This window comes from Melospiza melodia, chromosome 3 (assembly GCF_035770615.1).
Source record: "Melospiza melodia melodia isolate bMelMel2 chromosome 3, bMelMel2.pri, whole genome shotgun sequence".
Classification (NCBI taxonomy): Eukaryota; Metazoa; Chordata; class Aves; order Passeriformes; family Passerellidae; genus Melospiza; species Melospiza melodia.
The window spans coordinates 64,650,981-64,668,023 of record NC_086196.1 but is presented as its reverse complement, the minus strand read 5'-3'; the positions used below and the strand labels follow the sequence as shown (position 1 = coordinate 64,668,023).

Here is a 17,043-nt window from a genome sequence, read left to right as displayed (position 1 = left end):
TGGCACAGCTGTGTTTGTCTGAGATCATACTGCTCTACAGCCCTGCCTGAGCCAGAAATCTCTAGCCTAGAAGTGACCTAAGCATATGTTCTGCAACTGGAGAGGTATGTTTGTGTAGCACGTGCAGATATGCTTGGACTGGCTGTGATCTATCTAGCTGAGATAAGAACAGCTGGGAAGGTATGATATCATACCTTCAAGGGGCTCAGTCTTGGCTAGCAAACCAGGTGCATACCTGAGAACAGGCTGGCTGGTAGACACTGCACTGAGGTCACCATGTCACCATGCCCACCAGCACCACGTAGCTTAAAGCTGCAAATCCATGCAGATGTACTCTCGGAGGTTTATTCCCAGTGAAAGCTAACACACTCAGCTAGTGCTTAGTATGTTCTTTTCATAGAGGTTGGGAAGACTACCAAAAGTATAATTACACTAGAGAGAGAGTTGGAGACCTAATTAATCACACATTGACAAGATCCCTCATGCTGAGACATTTCACAGGGAGCATTGGGAGTGCCTTAAGTAACTTCCTCAGGTACATACTTTGGGAGTGAAGAATAAATTAGTAGGAAATTGGCTGGACACAAAGGAAATCTTGGAATGGAGTAGGAGGCTGGACCAAGCTCACTGAGACTGGTCTTTTTCTTCATTTTTATAAAACATGGATTCTCTATTGGTATACCCAAAAGATCATTTGCATCATGACAGGAGTGAAAATGCTCTTGAGGATTCTTTTTTCATAACTGTGCCTCCAAAATTAGATACTAAATAATAATTTGACTTTCAAAGATAGTCAGCATTTGACAGCAATCTTTGATTTCTTGCCAGGAAGGGACTGATTCCACTAACACCCAACTATTGCACTTGCATAAGCATATCCATTAAGTTCAAAGGAATTCAGTGGATATACTCATACTGCTGAATATCTTCTTATTCTTGGAATATATTCTTGTCCAGAGTGGGTTCAAAGTTCCTCAATTTTCACAGGGCCTATAATGAGGGGTCTGGCTTTCATTTCATTGTTTCCATAAAGGTGTTTCCAAAAATCTCTCCTGCATTCAAGCCTGGTTTTATTCCTTGTCTATTGGTTAATATAACTCTAAGAAATGATGCTCCTTTTAAGAATAAAACAACTCAAAATTTCCTCTCCGTCTTTCATATTGCTTCACTTGGAAAAGCCTGAATATTTGCTGACTTTTCTCCACTGTTTGAACAGTTTTTTAGGACCAATGGGACTATTAAAAAAGAAATCCTCTTGAAAATGCAGTTAAACTATCAATCTGGAGCAACACCTCAAACCCAGTTTCAGTTGTGGCTGCAAGAACAGAATTAAGCCTAACGGGACTCCTGGCAGGACTTTACATCCTCTCTCCACCAGATAGTGCTATTTCTCCACAGAGCTGTGGAGGACGCAAGGCCAGGGAAAGGTCAGGGGCTGTCTGAGATTACAGGCTCCTGCCGCTTGTTCGTCCCTCCTTGCCGCTGCCACCGCCGCTACCTGACACAGGGCAGGCGCAGCCTAAGAGGGATTTGCGGGACTAAGACCGTGCCTTGGGAGGCCGCTGTCTGCAGGTGACTGCGTGCTGGCACTGGCACTGCTGCTATCCCTTATCAGTTTGATGTAGGCTCTTTCCTAAAGTAAGAATGAAAATAGGAGCTGATGCAATTAGCCTGTGTTTTTAAGATCTCTCGGGGGTCTTTTCCAGTTGAACAGCACACACAAGAGAGAGCAGCCTTGACACAAAGGCTGTTTGCTCTCAGAGTGCTGAACAAAGGGGCTTCTTCAGCAAAAGTTACTTCTGGAGAGTAGACAGACCACCTTAACCAGTCCTGAGTCTAGATACCCTGACCCTCCGTGTATTAAAAAAACCCAAACAACATAGCTGGGAAAAATAGCTAAAATGTAATAAAACTTCAGGCCATGGTTTACTGTGCTGCTGCAGCCTTTGTAACAGAGAACAGAAATGCATCTGGAATACTTCTTACTGCCCTTCTGCAGGGGAAATACTGCAAGTGCTGCATCTTCCTCCCCAGACCTCCCTGTGCACAATAGAATAGCTTTTGCTTTTCATCTCCTTGAGAACCAAATCCTTCTGTATGCACAGAAAGCAAGCAGAAAAATATTACAATACTTTTATTTAGAGAAAATATTAAAAAATTTTCAAGTGGAAAATGGTACTTGGAATGTTATTTGCTTCTATTACTCAGAGTTTTTGCAACAACTGAGCCAAGTATTTAGATGAACTTCCAAGAAGCATTGTCATGTTGCTCCATGTACCTGAGTTACTGGATTTTAAAAATACTTTTCCAGGGTACATTGGTTAAGAACTGCTTAGTGATAAAAGTTCAGTCTTGACATAAATATGCTTTTCTGAAATATAATTTAAAACAAACAAACAAAAAACTCCACCCAAATCTAAAATCAAATTAAAACTGTTCAAGATATTTGTATTTTTCTAAGCAATGTAAGGCTGAAGCTGTCTGATCCTAAGCGAGCTTCTAAATCCCTATTCATGCAGGCAGACATTTATTCTTAGAAGAAATAATTTGTGAAACCAAACTTTAGCTTGCTTCAGTGTCTGGAAAAGTGCAGATGGCTCGAATTAGGGATCAGGGCCTAGCTAGGTATGCAGTAGACTATATATGTAATTAGCCAAATATAAGGTCTATTTATTATTTTGTATGCTGTATTAATAATGTCTGTATTTATTCAGACTTTCATAATATGCATGTGTAATCTCAGAGAGATGCTAGGTCATTAAACTCACCATGGAGACTCTGTTTACCTACCTTGGGCAAACAGAATACATACAGTTGTAGTTCTCTAAAAATAACCAGAAAAAAAATTAAACAGTGTATCAGTATGGCTTTCATGTTTTTCAATAAGTATCTAAGGAAATGGAGCATACTATGTACATTGCCCTTATTGAGAAAGACCACAAAAATATCCAGACAAAAGATTTAATTATAGTGTTCTTTCTCACACGCTAAATGTAAGACCATTGAGTTTAATATATAGTACTATATGCATCAGGTAGTGAATGGGGCTGGGAGGAAAGGAGCAGGTCCTTCTTGTACTTCTGGTGGGGCCTGTGAGTATGAGCTTTTACAAAAGTAACACGATAGATGTATCAGGGCTGCTGTGAGTCCAGGAAAGGCTGAATTGCAAAGGAAGAGCTTTCCCATAATTGGCTCCATACCGCAGCTTTGTATCAAACGATTCTGCTTGGAGATTGTCGAGATGATAATGAACATTGAGATTTTACTGTACTTCTATTTTGACTGGTAGACTAAGTGGCAACAGGCACCAGAAAGTCTGTCTTCCATTAACGCGAATGCTCTCATGACCCATTGGCTTCATTAGTACCCTATCTCCTATCTGGAAACTGCTCTGGAAGCACACATACTGGAGCTGTTTCACTAGCTTCAAATATAACACCTGCCTCCTGAGCCATTATCTGCAGAAATCCATAATTATCTGTTCTTTCCTCTCCAGTCAGGAATATCAGGTCCAGATCAAGGACTGGGTGCTCATCTTTTATGTCCTTATTCAACTGGATCTAGGCAATCCAGTTCTTTCTATTTTGGCTGATTCTTCGAAGAACCCCAGCTGCTCTCCCGAGTGCCAGGACTGATGCATTTTCTCTTGTGATATTACAGCGAACTGAAATCCCATCAAAGGGCAAAGTCCATCCATTTCCTGGTGACTTTCTCAACACAAGCACACACACATACAAAGGCAAAATCAGTGGCTAAAAATAATTAAGGCAGCAATAATTTTCACCATGGGAAACCATCCAGATCCCGCGTACGTTTGTTCTGAGGAGGAGAAAGTCAAGCTGCATGCAGCCTCACGGGTATTTGATAGGGTATTTCATACCACGGTGATGAAAAATTACTTAAATCTTTCATGACGTGCAGATAACGCTCAAGAACACAATACGTACACCCTTTCAGAAGGTTTTGGTTTTTGTTTTTTTTTTTTCCCTATTCAGTACGCTTGCAGGGCAGTGGCGACCGCCGGCCTGCGGTCTCCCACCCAGCGCCGGCCCGGGGCAGCGGGGAGGCGCCGCGGGTTGACGTGGGGCAGGCAGGGGCCAGGTGATCGCGGAGACAAAGGGGCTGGCAGTGCCCCACGGCCGCGGGGCGTCGGGCGGCCAACAAGCCGCTCCTGCCCCAGCCCAGGCATCGAGCCGGGCCGGGCCGGGCCGGGCCGAGCCGTGCCGGGCGGGGCGGGCCCCGGGAGGCCGCTTCCCCTGGCGGCGCTCGGCACTTCCCGGCGCTCGCACACCGCGGGGAAACTCTTCCTCCGGCCCGGCCCGGCCCCCGCTGACGTAGCGCTGTCTGTGCCGCTGCCGCGGTGGGCGGGGGCGGCGGGGACGCGGGCCGGGGCTCGGCGCTGTCAGGCGGCGGGGCAGGGCGGCGGCGGCGGAGTTCGCTGCCCGTCGGGCGCGGGCTGAGGCGTCCCGGGGATCGCGGAGAGAAGGGCGAGGGGCGGGAAGCCCTGCGGGAAGGGGCGTCCGCCGGCACCGCGGCGCCAGAAGCGCCCGGCGCGGTGTGAGTGGTAGTCCCGGTCCGAGCAGGACCTTGGTGGTCAAGCACGTTAATAAAGGCGGTCGGGAACGAAGGCGCCCGGGGGTGCTCTATCCACGTTTGGTTCATCACTTTATCCTGTGAGGAGGAGGAGGAGGAGGAGAGGCGTGGGGCCGGGGCGGGCAGTGTCCCCGGCGGAAAGCCGCCCGGCGGGTGTGGAGGAGCGGCAAGCCCAGCCCGGCGAGCGCGACCCCCGCTGCGGCTCCCGACTGGTGACGGCCGCGCTGCTCCCCCAACAGGCAAAACTTTCTACACTCAAACACACACACAGAGACACACGCACGGCCGGGGCTGCCGCCGCCGCCGCTCGCTCGCCCCACACACACACACACTGACGTCTTTTGCGCATTTCCTGCGCTGGAGCGAGCGGCGGAGCGGCACCGGCAGCGGGCGGGGGCTGCGCGGAGGGAGGCGGCCGGCGGCGGCCGAGGGAGGCGGCGGGCGGGAGGCGGGCGGGGGGCGGCCGGCGGGCGGGAGGCGGGCGGGAGGCGGCGGCGGCGGCTCTGCCCATCGCCAGGGCGGCGGCCGCCCAGCCGGAGCCCGCCGAGACCCGCGCGGGCCGCTCCGCTCCGCTGCCGGCGCCCCCCATGCGCGGGGGTCGCTCCGCTGGGTCCTCGGCCTTGGCGGCGGCGGAGCAGGAGGCGGCGGCGGCGGCGCAGGACGGGCGGCTGCGGGCGGCGGCGCGGATGGAAGGTCCCCGGGTGGATGTTTGCTGAGCGGAGGCTGTGCAGTAGGCAGGGCTGGTGGGTCGGCCGGTGTTTCTGATCCGTGTGTGTGTGTGTGTGTATGCGTGTGTGTGTATTGTTGTGCGGAGCACGGGCAGGACTGGCGTGTGCGGGAGCCCGGGATCGCGGCTCTGCTTCCTCTGCGAGGACTGATCCAGGATTATGGTCAGGGTGAAGGGAGAAGGCGCTTGCTTACCCCCGGATTGATTATGCTCGGGTTTTGATAGCATTCGGGGGTTCCTGCAGCCGCGGCCGCCTCCCCCTCCCTGGCGGCCCCCCTCCCTTGTTTTCCGTTAGAAACACGGGCAAGAAAATAAATGTATTCACTGGGTGTCGCAAGAGCAAAGGCTAAATAATCAAAGGTAACAGCAGCAGCCAGGCGAAGAGACCCGCACCGTACCCTGCTCCCCCACCTCCCAGACCTGCCCTCCTATTTATTGGCGAGACCTCCCTCCCTCCCTCTCGGTGCGAGTGCGTTGAGCGAGTGTTTGATCCCGGGAAAAGTGCAGCTATCCAGCCATGGTGGTTTTCAATGGCTTGCTGAAAATCAAGATCTGCGAGGCGGTGAATCTGAAACCCACGGCGTGGTCTCTGAGGCATGCAGTGGGTCCCAGGCCACAGACCTTTTTGCTGGACCCTTACATCGCCCTCAATGTGGATGACTCCAGGATCGGGCAGACCTCGACCAAGCAAAAGACCAACAGTCCTGCTTGGAACGATGAATTTGTCACCGACGTTTGTAATGGCAGGAAGATAGAGATGGCTGTTTTCCATGATGCCCCCATCGGGTACGACGATTTTGTAGCTAACTGCACTATACAGTTTGAGGACTTGCTGCAGAACGGGAGCCGTCACTTCGAGGACTGGGTAAGTGTTCACGCTGTAGATACATACATGTACATGTGATTTTCAGTGGCATGGCTCTGGACGCAACATCTGTCTTGCAGAGCTAGGTTACCAAGGGCAGGTAATGCCTCTGAAGGCTTTGCATTATTTCCACACTTTGTTTTACTGAGATAGTCATGGTTACTATATAACTAATGCATGTTATCTACAGGCGAGGCAGGAAAGAAAAATATGCTGAATATAAGTACGAGGTGTGTAGTTACCTCGCAAGTTTCTGAAATTATGTGACATAACTACAAATCTAGTTGTCTTACTGAGTCTGAAGACCCTGAACCGAATGCATCCATGCCAAACATTACCGCAAACCACAGATCCAGCGCTTAGATGAGTTTCATCATTTCAGGATGAACACTCTTGGTTAGCCTGGCAATGATGAACCTTAAAAATCCAGACCTGACTTCTGATGCGAGACACCTCAGGGTGTTCCTGTCACTTGAGAGCTCACTGCATCAATACTGATGCTCCTCCTTCCTTCCTTCAGATGATCGACACCTCTCTGCGTAGATCTAACGCAATGCTTCTTCAAATGCTCAAGACTGATGAAAGGGTCCTAGTGGAATATGGGCCCAACTAGAGAAATTCTCATGTCTGTACACACAATGTGTCTTAGCAGCTCTCACAGCGTCTTTAAGACCCAGAGGCTAATGTGCCTCAGTGGGAGTACAAAAAAAGCTGGAAAATCCTTGCTCTGACATCCTCAGGTAGTGTGATTTAACAGGGAGAAACTAATCAAACAATGAAGAAACAGGAAACGTGAATATGCACATTTCACATTTCTGCAGTTAAACTGTTAAATGGTGGATATCCTTTAAACGAGATGTATGATAAAACAACAGTAGCTATTATCTCATTTTCAGTGTGCCCTGCTCAACCAGCCATCTGAAATTATATATGCTGATGTTTCTATGTACTTATTTTTCATGGTCAAGGATACTGGCTAGTAGTTTTTTGGCAAACACACAAAGAACCCAGGACAAAAAAAAAAAAAAATAGCTAGGGTTAATAGGTCTGAGTTTTATGTATTCTTTGGGGCTTCTTTGTTTAATGCAGTTAAATAGAGATGGGGAAATGATGAAAGGGCATGAAAGAATTAGACTCTATGCTGATTAGGAGCTGATCAACTTTGCTGTTAAAACTTTTATCTTTACAACTTTAAAATATTTTTCATTTTTGCTGCCTATGTGTTGCATTGTGATAATTGGGGTCTAGATTATTCTGGTGCTCTATAAATCTACACATTAGTAAGCTCAAATGGTAAAAGTGGGTGATAGAAGGAGAAAAAATAGCTATAACAGGAAAAGACAAATGCAGCAGTATTGCAGATGTCTTTTACCTGTATTGAATGATAATCAAGTTGGGACTCTCCTGAAATCAAGCGAGGTTTCATCTTTGAGACTTTCATCTTTGAGTGGGATGAGGATATCTGCACAGATTTTTAGTGAAAGAATAATAATTTTGTATGTTCTTTTTGTGCATGGTACATGTTGTGAGTTTGTCACCAAATCTGGAAGAACCTTGCAGATTCCAGATGCCAAGTTTGAATTTTGGTGGGACTAGGGTGCATCCTGGCTCTGATATTTAAGGTGAACTCAAATGTCTGAACAGATTCCCTAGATAAATAGTGGAATTTAACAGGTTGAGGTCCATTGTAAACAGGATCTGTGAGGAACTAGATAGCTGAATCAGATAAATGCTGGCTTTTATTGCATCAGGATTCATTGCTGTCCAGCATTCAGTGGGTGGGAGGAGACGAGGGAGTGACTACGCTTGTTGTCTGTTGTGTGACAGAATTGAGGACATGGCAGTGGATCATAACTGGTCAGCTCAATATAATGCAGCTTCTGAAACATCACTTACCTTGTTTTGTACTGTAAATCCTTACCATTAGGGTTGTGTTCATGTACCACAAAGACAAAGCACACATCTCCCCCTGTATCACAGTTAGAAGTGGGGGTGGAGTTAAGTGTTTACAGGATTGTGCTTTACCCTTTCCAAAATCTTCCTTTTTACTGAGTGTGTCACTGTAATTCTAATACTGAGTGTGATTAGTGGATTTGTATATAGGGACTTCAAAGAACTGGCTCTTACAAAGTCACACCGGTTTTGGGTCGTTTTTCATTGAGTTACAAGAAGACCTGTGGCCAGGACATCTCTACAGTGTCCATACTGAAGTAAATAGATTTATTAGTATCTTCATCAGTGTCTGGAGTCTGTATTAAAACCTGAAAAAGAAGTTGTCTGCAAAGTGAATGAGTTTCACACTGCAAGGAAAATGTGCATGGCCTAAACCAACATTAGGCTAAGACTGCTGGTATGGTACAGTCAGTTTTTTCTGTTCAGTAAGAGGACTAGTTCCTTCATTTCACTCTTGGCATTTAAGGCAGATATTTTTGTAGTACTCTTTCTGAACTCTGTAACAAGCAAATTAAAACCAGCAATCACAGTAACCTATTCTTCTTTACTGCCTGAAATATCAAATAAATGCAGCCTAGCCACTTGAAACACACTTGAAGACCATCAAGTCTTTCTATGCCATTCTGAGGGTTTCCCTTTAAGCAGTCCTGAAAGTTGGAGCTGGGTACCAAGTACTTGCTGAGTGTGATTGGAGCAATTACACTGCTGCCCCTCCTTACCTTCAGCATGATGCAACAATTATTGCAGGACTGGACAGTCACTCTTAAAAGAGGGTTGAGAAAATGTCTTGTAAAAGTCTTGTAAACATATTAAGCTTTAATACTTTTGATCTCATATAGTACTGCATGGGGGTTTTTTTAAGGAAATTTCAGAATTTGTTTTATAATATCTGCACTAGGGTCAAGGTTATGTTTCTAGGTTTCTAGGTTCTTGTCAGAAGTCCAAAATGCAAAAAAGATTCACAAAAAAAAAGGTTTTGGGGTTTTTCCCCCTAAGAGGAAACTGTTTCACATTTTAGCCAGCTCACCAAATTTGATTGACTTTTGCCATTGTTCAAATCCTTGTATTTTTTCTCAGATGAATTTTTTAGGAAAATACAGGATATTTTTCCTCACTCTTAGGCCTGTGCTGTATACGGATGCCATGGTTACAGTGGAAACACTAATGATAAACAAGTACAAAGCTTGAAATCATGATAATGTCTACTGTACTAATACAAGTCAGATAGATATGCAAAATCCTGGTTCCTTTCATCTACAGAGTGTTCAGCAGTTGCATTTAACCTTATAATACATATACTGCCTGAATATATATATATATATATATATATATATATATATATATATATATATATATATGTTTATTATTCAAAGTTGTGACGTGAAACAGTAATTCAGAGTTTGCTGGATGAAAGCTTTTAAACAAAATACAGTTTTGTGGGGTTTTGGTAAGATCAATAGAAAACACTTGTTTAGGTTTCTACAATAAGTCTAGTGACAATTAAAAAGATGGCAGCTTTTCCAGTAGTGCATCAGTACAGACATAGCACAGTAAAAGTGTCAGTTTTGCAGATTTTTTAGTCATGGTTACACTGCAGTTTTAAAGAGAGCTTTGGATTGATGACATTTCAGGCTTTTTGTAAGCACAGAAAATGTCATACAGAATGGCACCGAGTATTCAAGAGGATGCTGGTGAACTTAGTCTTTGCAAAACAAAAAATACAGAACAATAAACAACTTGCAAGTTCTGATTGAAAAACAAACTAGCAACTTGACAGCTCTGACTATATTTTTTTGAGTTAGGTAATAATAAAATATGTTTTTATCTAGCTTTCTTACATGTGGCATATGTAAATGATTCACTTGAGTTGGCATTGCAGCTACATTTTAATCAGTGGAATTGAGATCAGGAAGGAAAATTCCATTGATATTTAGCTCTGTGGTTCCACTCCTGCAAATTATCATGATCAATGTTTATGTGTGTGGATGATTGGTAGTATGGGTTCTGAGTTCAAGTCCACTTTCCAGAGTTGATGACGGATGAAATCAGCATGATTGGACCTATGCCAAAGACTCCATCTAAGGGTCTTAGCCATTAGCCTGGCAGAACATGAGAAAACCTATTGAGCTGTCCTAAGAAATCCTTTTGCTGTCTGAGTAGCAGAACTCACTAAATCATTGAGAACATCAGAACATTTAACAAGAAAAGCCTCTATCTCCACTGAAAATAATTTACAGCTATATTTAGGTTAATGAAAGAGATTTGATTTTCTGCTGTCTTAAAAGAAATCCCTTATGCTGTCAGGAAAAAAAATAAAACATGGATTGTGGTGAGATTTTCTTTGCTAAAATATCTTCCATAGTATTTTTCTTCTTTCAGTGCAGCTTCTTCAGATCTAAATTTAAAACATTATACTTTTTTAAAAGCATCCTTTCATATTTCTGTTTTGCCAATGTGAAGTTAGTTGTGCAACTGTGCCACCATTGTATAAAGCAAGTTTATTAGGAATTAATCTAGTATCTCAGTAGCAAGTGGATGATGACTTATAGGAAATGGCATGGGGAAGAAGTTGCAGTCTATACAGTTAAACACCTAGGTTATCTGAGCTCTGAATGTCACCCGAAAGGCAGCAGCAGGGAAGGAATTAAAGCTCTTGAGTGTCCTTGGTCCTGTGAGCTGTCCATGAATGTGAGAAGTAGAACTCTCTTTCCAGTGCCTCTAATCTGAATGAAATAGAAAGACTACTTAGATGCTTTTTTTTTTCCCCCTTCTTTAATGCCATTTCTGTTGTTGGAATGGGAACTCCTTTCTGCTAGCAGGTGATCTGGTGTAGCTGGCAGACAGAGAATGGAATTGTCATTGTTGTAGTGCAGGTCACCCTGTGCGTTCACCTCTGCTTGTGCCGTGCACTGCTGAGGGCTGGCACTGGGCTGGCAGAAAGTGACTTAGAATATTTTCATTTTTATTTTCATCTGCTGACTGAATTTATTAGTGTTGGTGGTGTTGAAAGGCCCAGGATTTCACTTGCAAAAACTTCAGACCTCAGCTAAACTGTGGTTCATGGGCTGCTGAAAAGCTGTTATCGGAATCGTATTTGTTGAGATGAAAGGGAAATTGCTGGGATCCTGTTTGAGAGGTTTCTGCATGACAAGGAGGTTATGGAGCAAGATCTGTCAGGCTTGTGGCGCAAGGCTGAGAGCTACGGGGCTCAGCAGGGTTTCGAAGGGACTCTTTCATTCTGAGGGTAAGTGATTTTCAAGAGGAGCTGAGAGATTTTGGAGAGAACTTTGTACAGATAAGGGTCTTCCTTTGCCTTCTCCCACAGTCTGTCTCCCTCCTGTTCCTTCTCTTTTCCCTCTCTGCTGGGGATGTGGTACAGTCACACACAGCTCACCCACTGTCTTGTATCAACCCCTTTCTACAGCTGCATAAATCTACTCCTACTCCCTGCTAGAAATGTTCTCTCTACCAGCTCCTGCTCACCTGCAGTGCTTCCCAGTCTGCTGAGAAGCAACAGAGGGGGAAAATGCTGCCTCTGCTGTTGTTACTGCAGGGGGAGAGAAAGGGCAAAGTGGGGAAAGGAAGAGATGAGGCATGGGGAGAAACCTGGAGGAGGGTAATGAGTGGCTGCTGCCACAGCGCGTACTCCGGCTGCCCTTTTGGCAGCAGCAGAAAGCTGCACGTGTGGGGGACAGGGCTGAGCTGGCATAGGCAAATCGGCTGCTTGGAGGCCGTATGGTGGTCACTGACCCACTTTGGGGGTTTTTGGCCTGCTTTGCTGAGTATATTGCTTTTGAAGTCTCACTTCAGATGTGAAAAAAATATTGCTCAGGGCATAAAAAGTGTGTAGTGGAGCATGCATTTCACTTAACACTGAATTATCATATCTGTAGGACAGGAGTTGATCCCACCTCAGATCAGAATCTCATCTTATTGTTGCTAATACCAAATACTGATACAAAGTTCCACACAGTGAAAATAACTCTACTGAACTCTGTAGAAAGTATTTGTTAGAAAAGAGTTACAGTAGCAAAGTCCGGTTCATAGGTACTAGTTCAAATCTAGACTTTTACGAAATGTCCAAGTGGAGTGAAAACAGTTCCTGCATGTCCTTCTTGTACCGGTTTTAAGACAGTGCATGTCATTATTCCAGCTTAGGTGGTTCCATAGATACAGTGCAGAATTTCATGGGTCTGAGTGAACTGCTGATCCCGCTGGGTTCACTGGACATCATCCAGGCCAGTTTAAATTATTCCCTCAATAGGGTCCTGTGCTCCAAAGGAAAACCAAGAATAAATAGCAGTTAACAACATCCTTTACTTGGCTTTTGGTTTTTTTTTTTTTTCTTACTGATTTATTCTTCTTCTGCAAATCTTGCATATGTAAGTCTGATTTCTGCTCTCTAGCATCAAACTGAATTTCTGTCCTCCATGTCCAGAATTCTTTAAATATTGCCAAAATGAGGATTTGATTTAAGTTGGAATTGTAGAACTTGAAAACTAAATGTGATTTGTTTTCACTCTGTAAATAACTTTCATTTAAATGAACTTTTTGGTGGTTTTCGGGTTTTGAAGGAAGACTGTGAATACAGTTTTAAAACATTGAAGACAGGAGCTTTTTGGCTTGGAATTGGCTGGTTGAATTATGCTTTACCCAGTACTATGTTAATCTCCTTTCCCCCACCCCAACTATTATCTTGTAAGAGAATGACATCTGCAGTTCATGGTAAGAGAGGGCTTGGGAGCAATAGAGCATGCAAGTAACGGGATATTTGTGGTAAGAGAGGACTGAGAAGAGACTTTTCCTCCATCCACATGGAAAGGTAAGGCTGGAAGTATTTGGATATGGAATAAGATCAGAAGTCCATAGACAGCTTGTAAAACTGACAGCTTGGGCTGGGGAGGGTCAAACAAATCTTTTTGCTAAGCTGTCCAGAGCAAGACCTGAAGAATGGGGTATTTTGAGTCATGCAAATTGTAGAAGTTACAGGGGTTTCAGCCATTTAGGGGGAAAGTGGTAACTACAGAAGGGTGACAAAAAGTTTTAATCTTGTGTTTGTGAGTACTTTCCTGTTTGGCAGGCAATCACTAGACAATGTAAAAAGTATATTCAGTAATATTAATATGAAACTGCAACTGTAAAGCTAATAAGCCATTCTAGAGATTGGGTAACTTTCATGGCAGTTATGTACTTTGCACTACATTTTAGTAAAGAAAATGCAAATGAATATGGTGCAAGAACATCTGCAGAATTCTTATCTACTCTGATCATTATTTAGCCAGTAGCTTGAATTGCTAGTAAAGTTGATTTCTGAGTGTCCTCTCACTTGCATTCCTCCAAGAGTTAAAAATGTCAATGATATTGAAGTATAATTGCTGTAATTTAACAAAAGTTACAGAAGCCAGGATTTCACGTATTTCTGAATAGCACAGCTAAGAAACCTAGAGATATTGGCATGTTCCCATTAAATGTAACAGGAGTTTTAATGTTTGTTTTATTGGAAGCAGTGTTAGAGAAATGCTACACAGTTCTAAGAGGTTTTTTCCCCTCTGAATTCTTTAGGGCTTGAATTGTTGAGGAACAGAAATAATGTCAGACCATAGCTTTTAAAATTAAAAAAAGCAAAGTTTGATTCCATCGGAGGCTTGCAGGCAGCCATTTCTGCCTTATATTGGCTAACGTAAGCTGATTTGATTGTTCCAGACAATAGAATCATTTTGCTTGTTTCTGGTGTCCTGCTGGGCAATTTCATCACAGGCAGGAACAAAAAAACATGAATAATGGCTAGATATTACCAAATAAATTTCATGTCTGCATTGTTTGAACAGCAAGCCCCCTTGGTATCTCTGTATCTTACATGAAGACTAGGGAAATGTATTACTTAATGTTTCCAGCTTAGTATCTTTCAGTACTTGAGAGTATAAATAAGTTACAGGCCTCTTATTATGGGGGACTGGGATTTCTTATGCATTTAGAACTTTCCATTTTTCAGTACATTGGCCTTTTTTATGTCATTAAAAGATACACGGCTTTGACAATGTTAATATTTGTCGGTAGATTTAGAGAGTGATGTGGTAGCAATGCTGCAGATATAACAGTGGTAGAAAGATGAAGGAAGACTGATGCATCCTCTGCATAGGTGATGAGGAAATTGCTGGAATTGCTTTGCTTTGTTTCACAGGTTAAAAGCCAGCAAGACAGTAGTGCCCTTCCCTGTTTCCTTCAGTTTCCTCTTTATCAGCTGTTCTGTCATTATGCTGCCAATTCTCTGTCTTTCTTTATCTGTTCTGGCTTTAAGATGGTCAAGAATAGTGCATAAGGGTTTGATGTTGGCAGTGCTAGCAGGCTACGTGAATGAAATGCCCTGCTATAGATCTCTATAGAGATCTATTCCAAGTACAGTTTTCTTGCTGGGACCATATTTACTCATTGCATAAGTCTTTCTGGCATCTGTCAACTTCCCTTTATTTCAAGGTGAGATTGATCCGTGGCCTTAGAAAGTGATGTCTGAGAATGTATTGGAAAAGGAAAGGCTTAAAGTCATTCATGCTGCATCCACTATGTTTTCCCTCTCACATGGTTCCTTTTGGAGTTACTGAGGAATCTTTTTGCTTTTCTTTCCCTCTGAGTTTCATTGTCTTTTCCTTCCTTGTGACCCCATTGTGGCTTGGCTCCTCTTGAACCTTTGACCTCTTGGCCCACTTTTCTCCCTAATCCACCACTATCACCTTGCCCTCAAGTCCCAGCTGCCGTAACTTTTCCTTCATTTTCCATGTCATTACTTCCCTTATATCCATACTGCCGTTATTCCCAGCTGGCCAACTCCTTCCCCTTTCTTGTCACTCTGGTGGACCAGTAAGATCCCTGTGTCAGTAGGACTCAGAGGGATCCCAGTGTCTGAGGCTCTGTGGCATTTGCCCAGCTGCTGTCATCCAGAGCACGGCCCCGCTGTGCTGCTCAGCAAGCAGCAGGGACTGATCATACTCATGGCTGTTGGAGTGGCTGTTTGAGTCAGAAAGGAGAGATGCACTGAGCTTCCAGTTAGTTATACTACTGAAGCAGCAATAAATGTAGTATAGTAGTATATAGGAATAAATGTAATATGTGGGTTTGAACTTCAGGCAAAAATGCTCAGGTTTTAGCAGAGTCAGTGGGATGTTGTAGGAACATGATCTATCCCTGAAAACTGGACTCTCCCAAGCAGTGGGAACACTATTAAAAATTTTTAGTTGGTACTGACTGGATTTTCAGGGACTTCTAATCACAGAAAATACCTACGAGTGTTTGGTAATTTTTTTTTTTATTTAATGTGAAATGGTGGTTTTTGTCTTCAAAAAATTCCAGTCCAAGCACAAGTTGAGAAGGCATACTGGGGAAGCCAAGAGAAATATTAGGAGAACACTTACCAGTGTGAAAGGCTGTAGTGATAGTTGAGAAGCAGCCTATCAGCTCAGCTTTGCTTGGTGTCCCTATCTCCAAATATCAAGGGGAGAGGCAATAGTGGAAATTTTGCTAGGGATATTTGGAGTTCCTGATGCTTTGCAAAATGTGGTTTTCTCTTCAAGAAGTTGATGTGCTTAGATGGACAGCCCACATGATCTAGTCCATGATTCCCAAACTTGTAATTGTTTCTTAGTGCCCCATATAGCTTCAAGAATGTTTCTACTGCCCAGTTTGAGGGAAGTACAGGATTTTTCTGTATAATTCAATGAAAGCTGGTATAGTATTATTACATTAGAGCTTTTTTCTGTAGTGATAGGTGGGTTAGACCACTAAGAGTACAATAATGAAATTTGGATATGTTATATAGGGGTAATAGTATGTACTAATGTCACTGGGCTGAAACAAGCTATGTAAAGTTTTATCTCACCCCTTTACTCTTCCTGCTAGCAATTTCTCAGAGCCATGCCAAGCCTCTGAAAGGAAGAAAGAACAAAGAAGAATTTTATTAACACCTCATGCCTGTTTTTTAGAAGTGTTATCCATTGAATCAGAATCGAGTGTCTGGGCTTTTCACCTAAAAAGCAGAACCTTGTGCTTCTTTCTGACAATCCTTTGACAATACTATATATATATATGTGTGTGTGTGTGTGTGTGTGTTTTTCGTGTGTATTTATATATTGGTAGATCTATAGATACATTATATCACTATATTATAAGTTATATATCTATATCTACATATAGCTTTAAAAACAAGAATAGTTTAGTAGTTGTATTTGGGAGGTAACTTTGCATATACATTTTTATAAGGCTGGGTGAAAGGTTTTAAAATTCAAGTTCAGCTAAACTGACTTTGAACAATTCTGAGGAGCAGCTCAGACACTACAACCTAGACAAGCTCCTGTAATCTCTTTAGGTGCTCTTTTCTTGCCAGTCCATGCTCATTCCTCTCTGCTTTGCCCATTAGTTGCAAGAGGCCTTGGGCAGAATGTTACCTTCTAGGATATATCATTTAGCAGAAATGTGGGGTCATGATTCTTTTTTGAAGGGTATTCACTTTACTATAGTAGTATGGTAGTAAAAATAGTTGAGGAGCAATTGACCTATGTTCATCACAGTCCAGAACAGTGCAAAAACCCCAGAAACTTTGTTGTGTTGGTTTTGTTGATAAGTAGATGTGTGAGTAAGCAAAATCAATACGCCTTGAACAAACATGCAAAAATTGGAAGTTTGTAGTGAGTGCTGTGCATTAATGACTGGAGGACAGACAGAGATAAGTTGTCTTGCACACAGATTCAAAGCTGATGTTCCTGTATTGCTTTTAATGGGTAGCTCTTTGAGTGGTGTTTTCTGTTGCTGAAACTATTGAGAGTATGTATATCATTTAGTTGCATACATACTGATTCCTCTGTGCTCCCAGCTAGTTACATCACCCTCAATTGAATTCCTTCTGTGTTCAATATTG

At 43.4% G+C, this 17,043-nt stretch overlaps 1 protein-coding gene across 2 annotated transcripts in view; it reads left to right on the top strand.

Annotated features, from left to right (window-relative positions):
- Positions 1-5,240: 5,240 nt before the first annotated feature.
- Positions 5,241-17,043, top strand: part of PRKCE (protein kinase C epsilon) — a 288,247-nt gene continuing 276,444 nt past the window's right edge. Inside the window, exon 1 of one of the 2 annotated variants that reach the window (XM_063152060.1) lies at positions 5,241-6,185. In XM_063152060.1, the coding sequence (XP_063008130.1) occupies positions 5,838-6,185 (348 nt within the window). In that variant the 5' untranslated portion in view covers positions 5,241-5,837. The remainder of the gene's footprint in view (positions 6,186-17,043) is intronic. The other variant, XM_063152058.1, reaches the window with a different exon arrangement.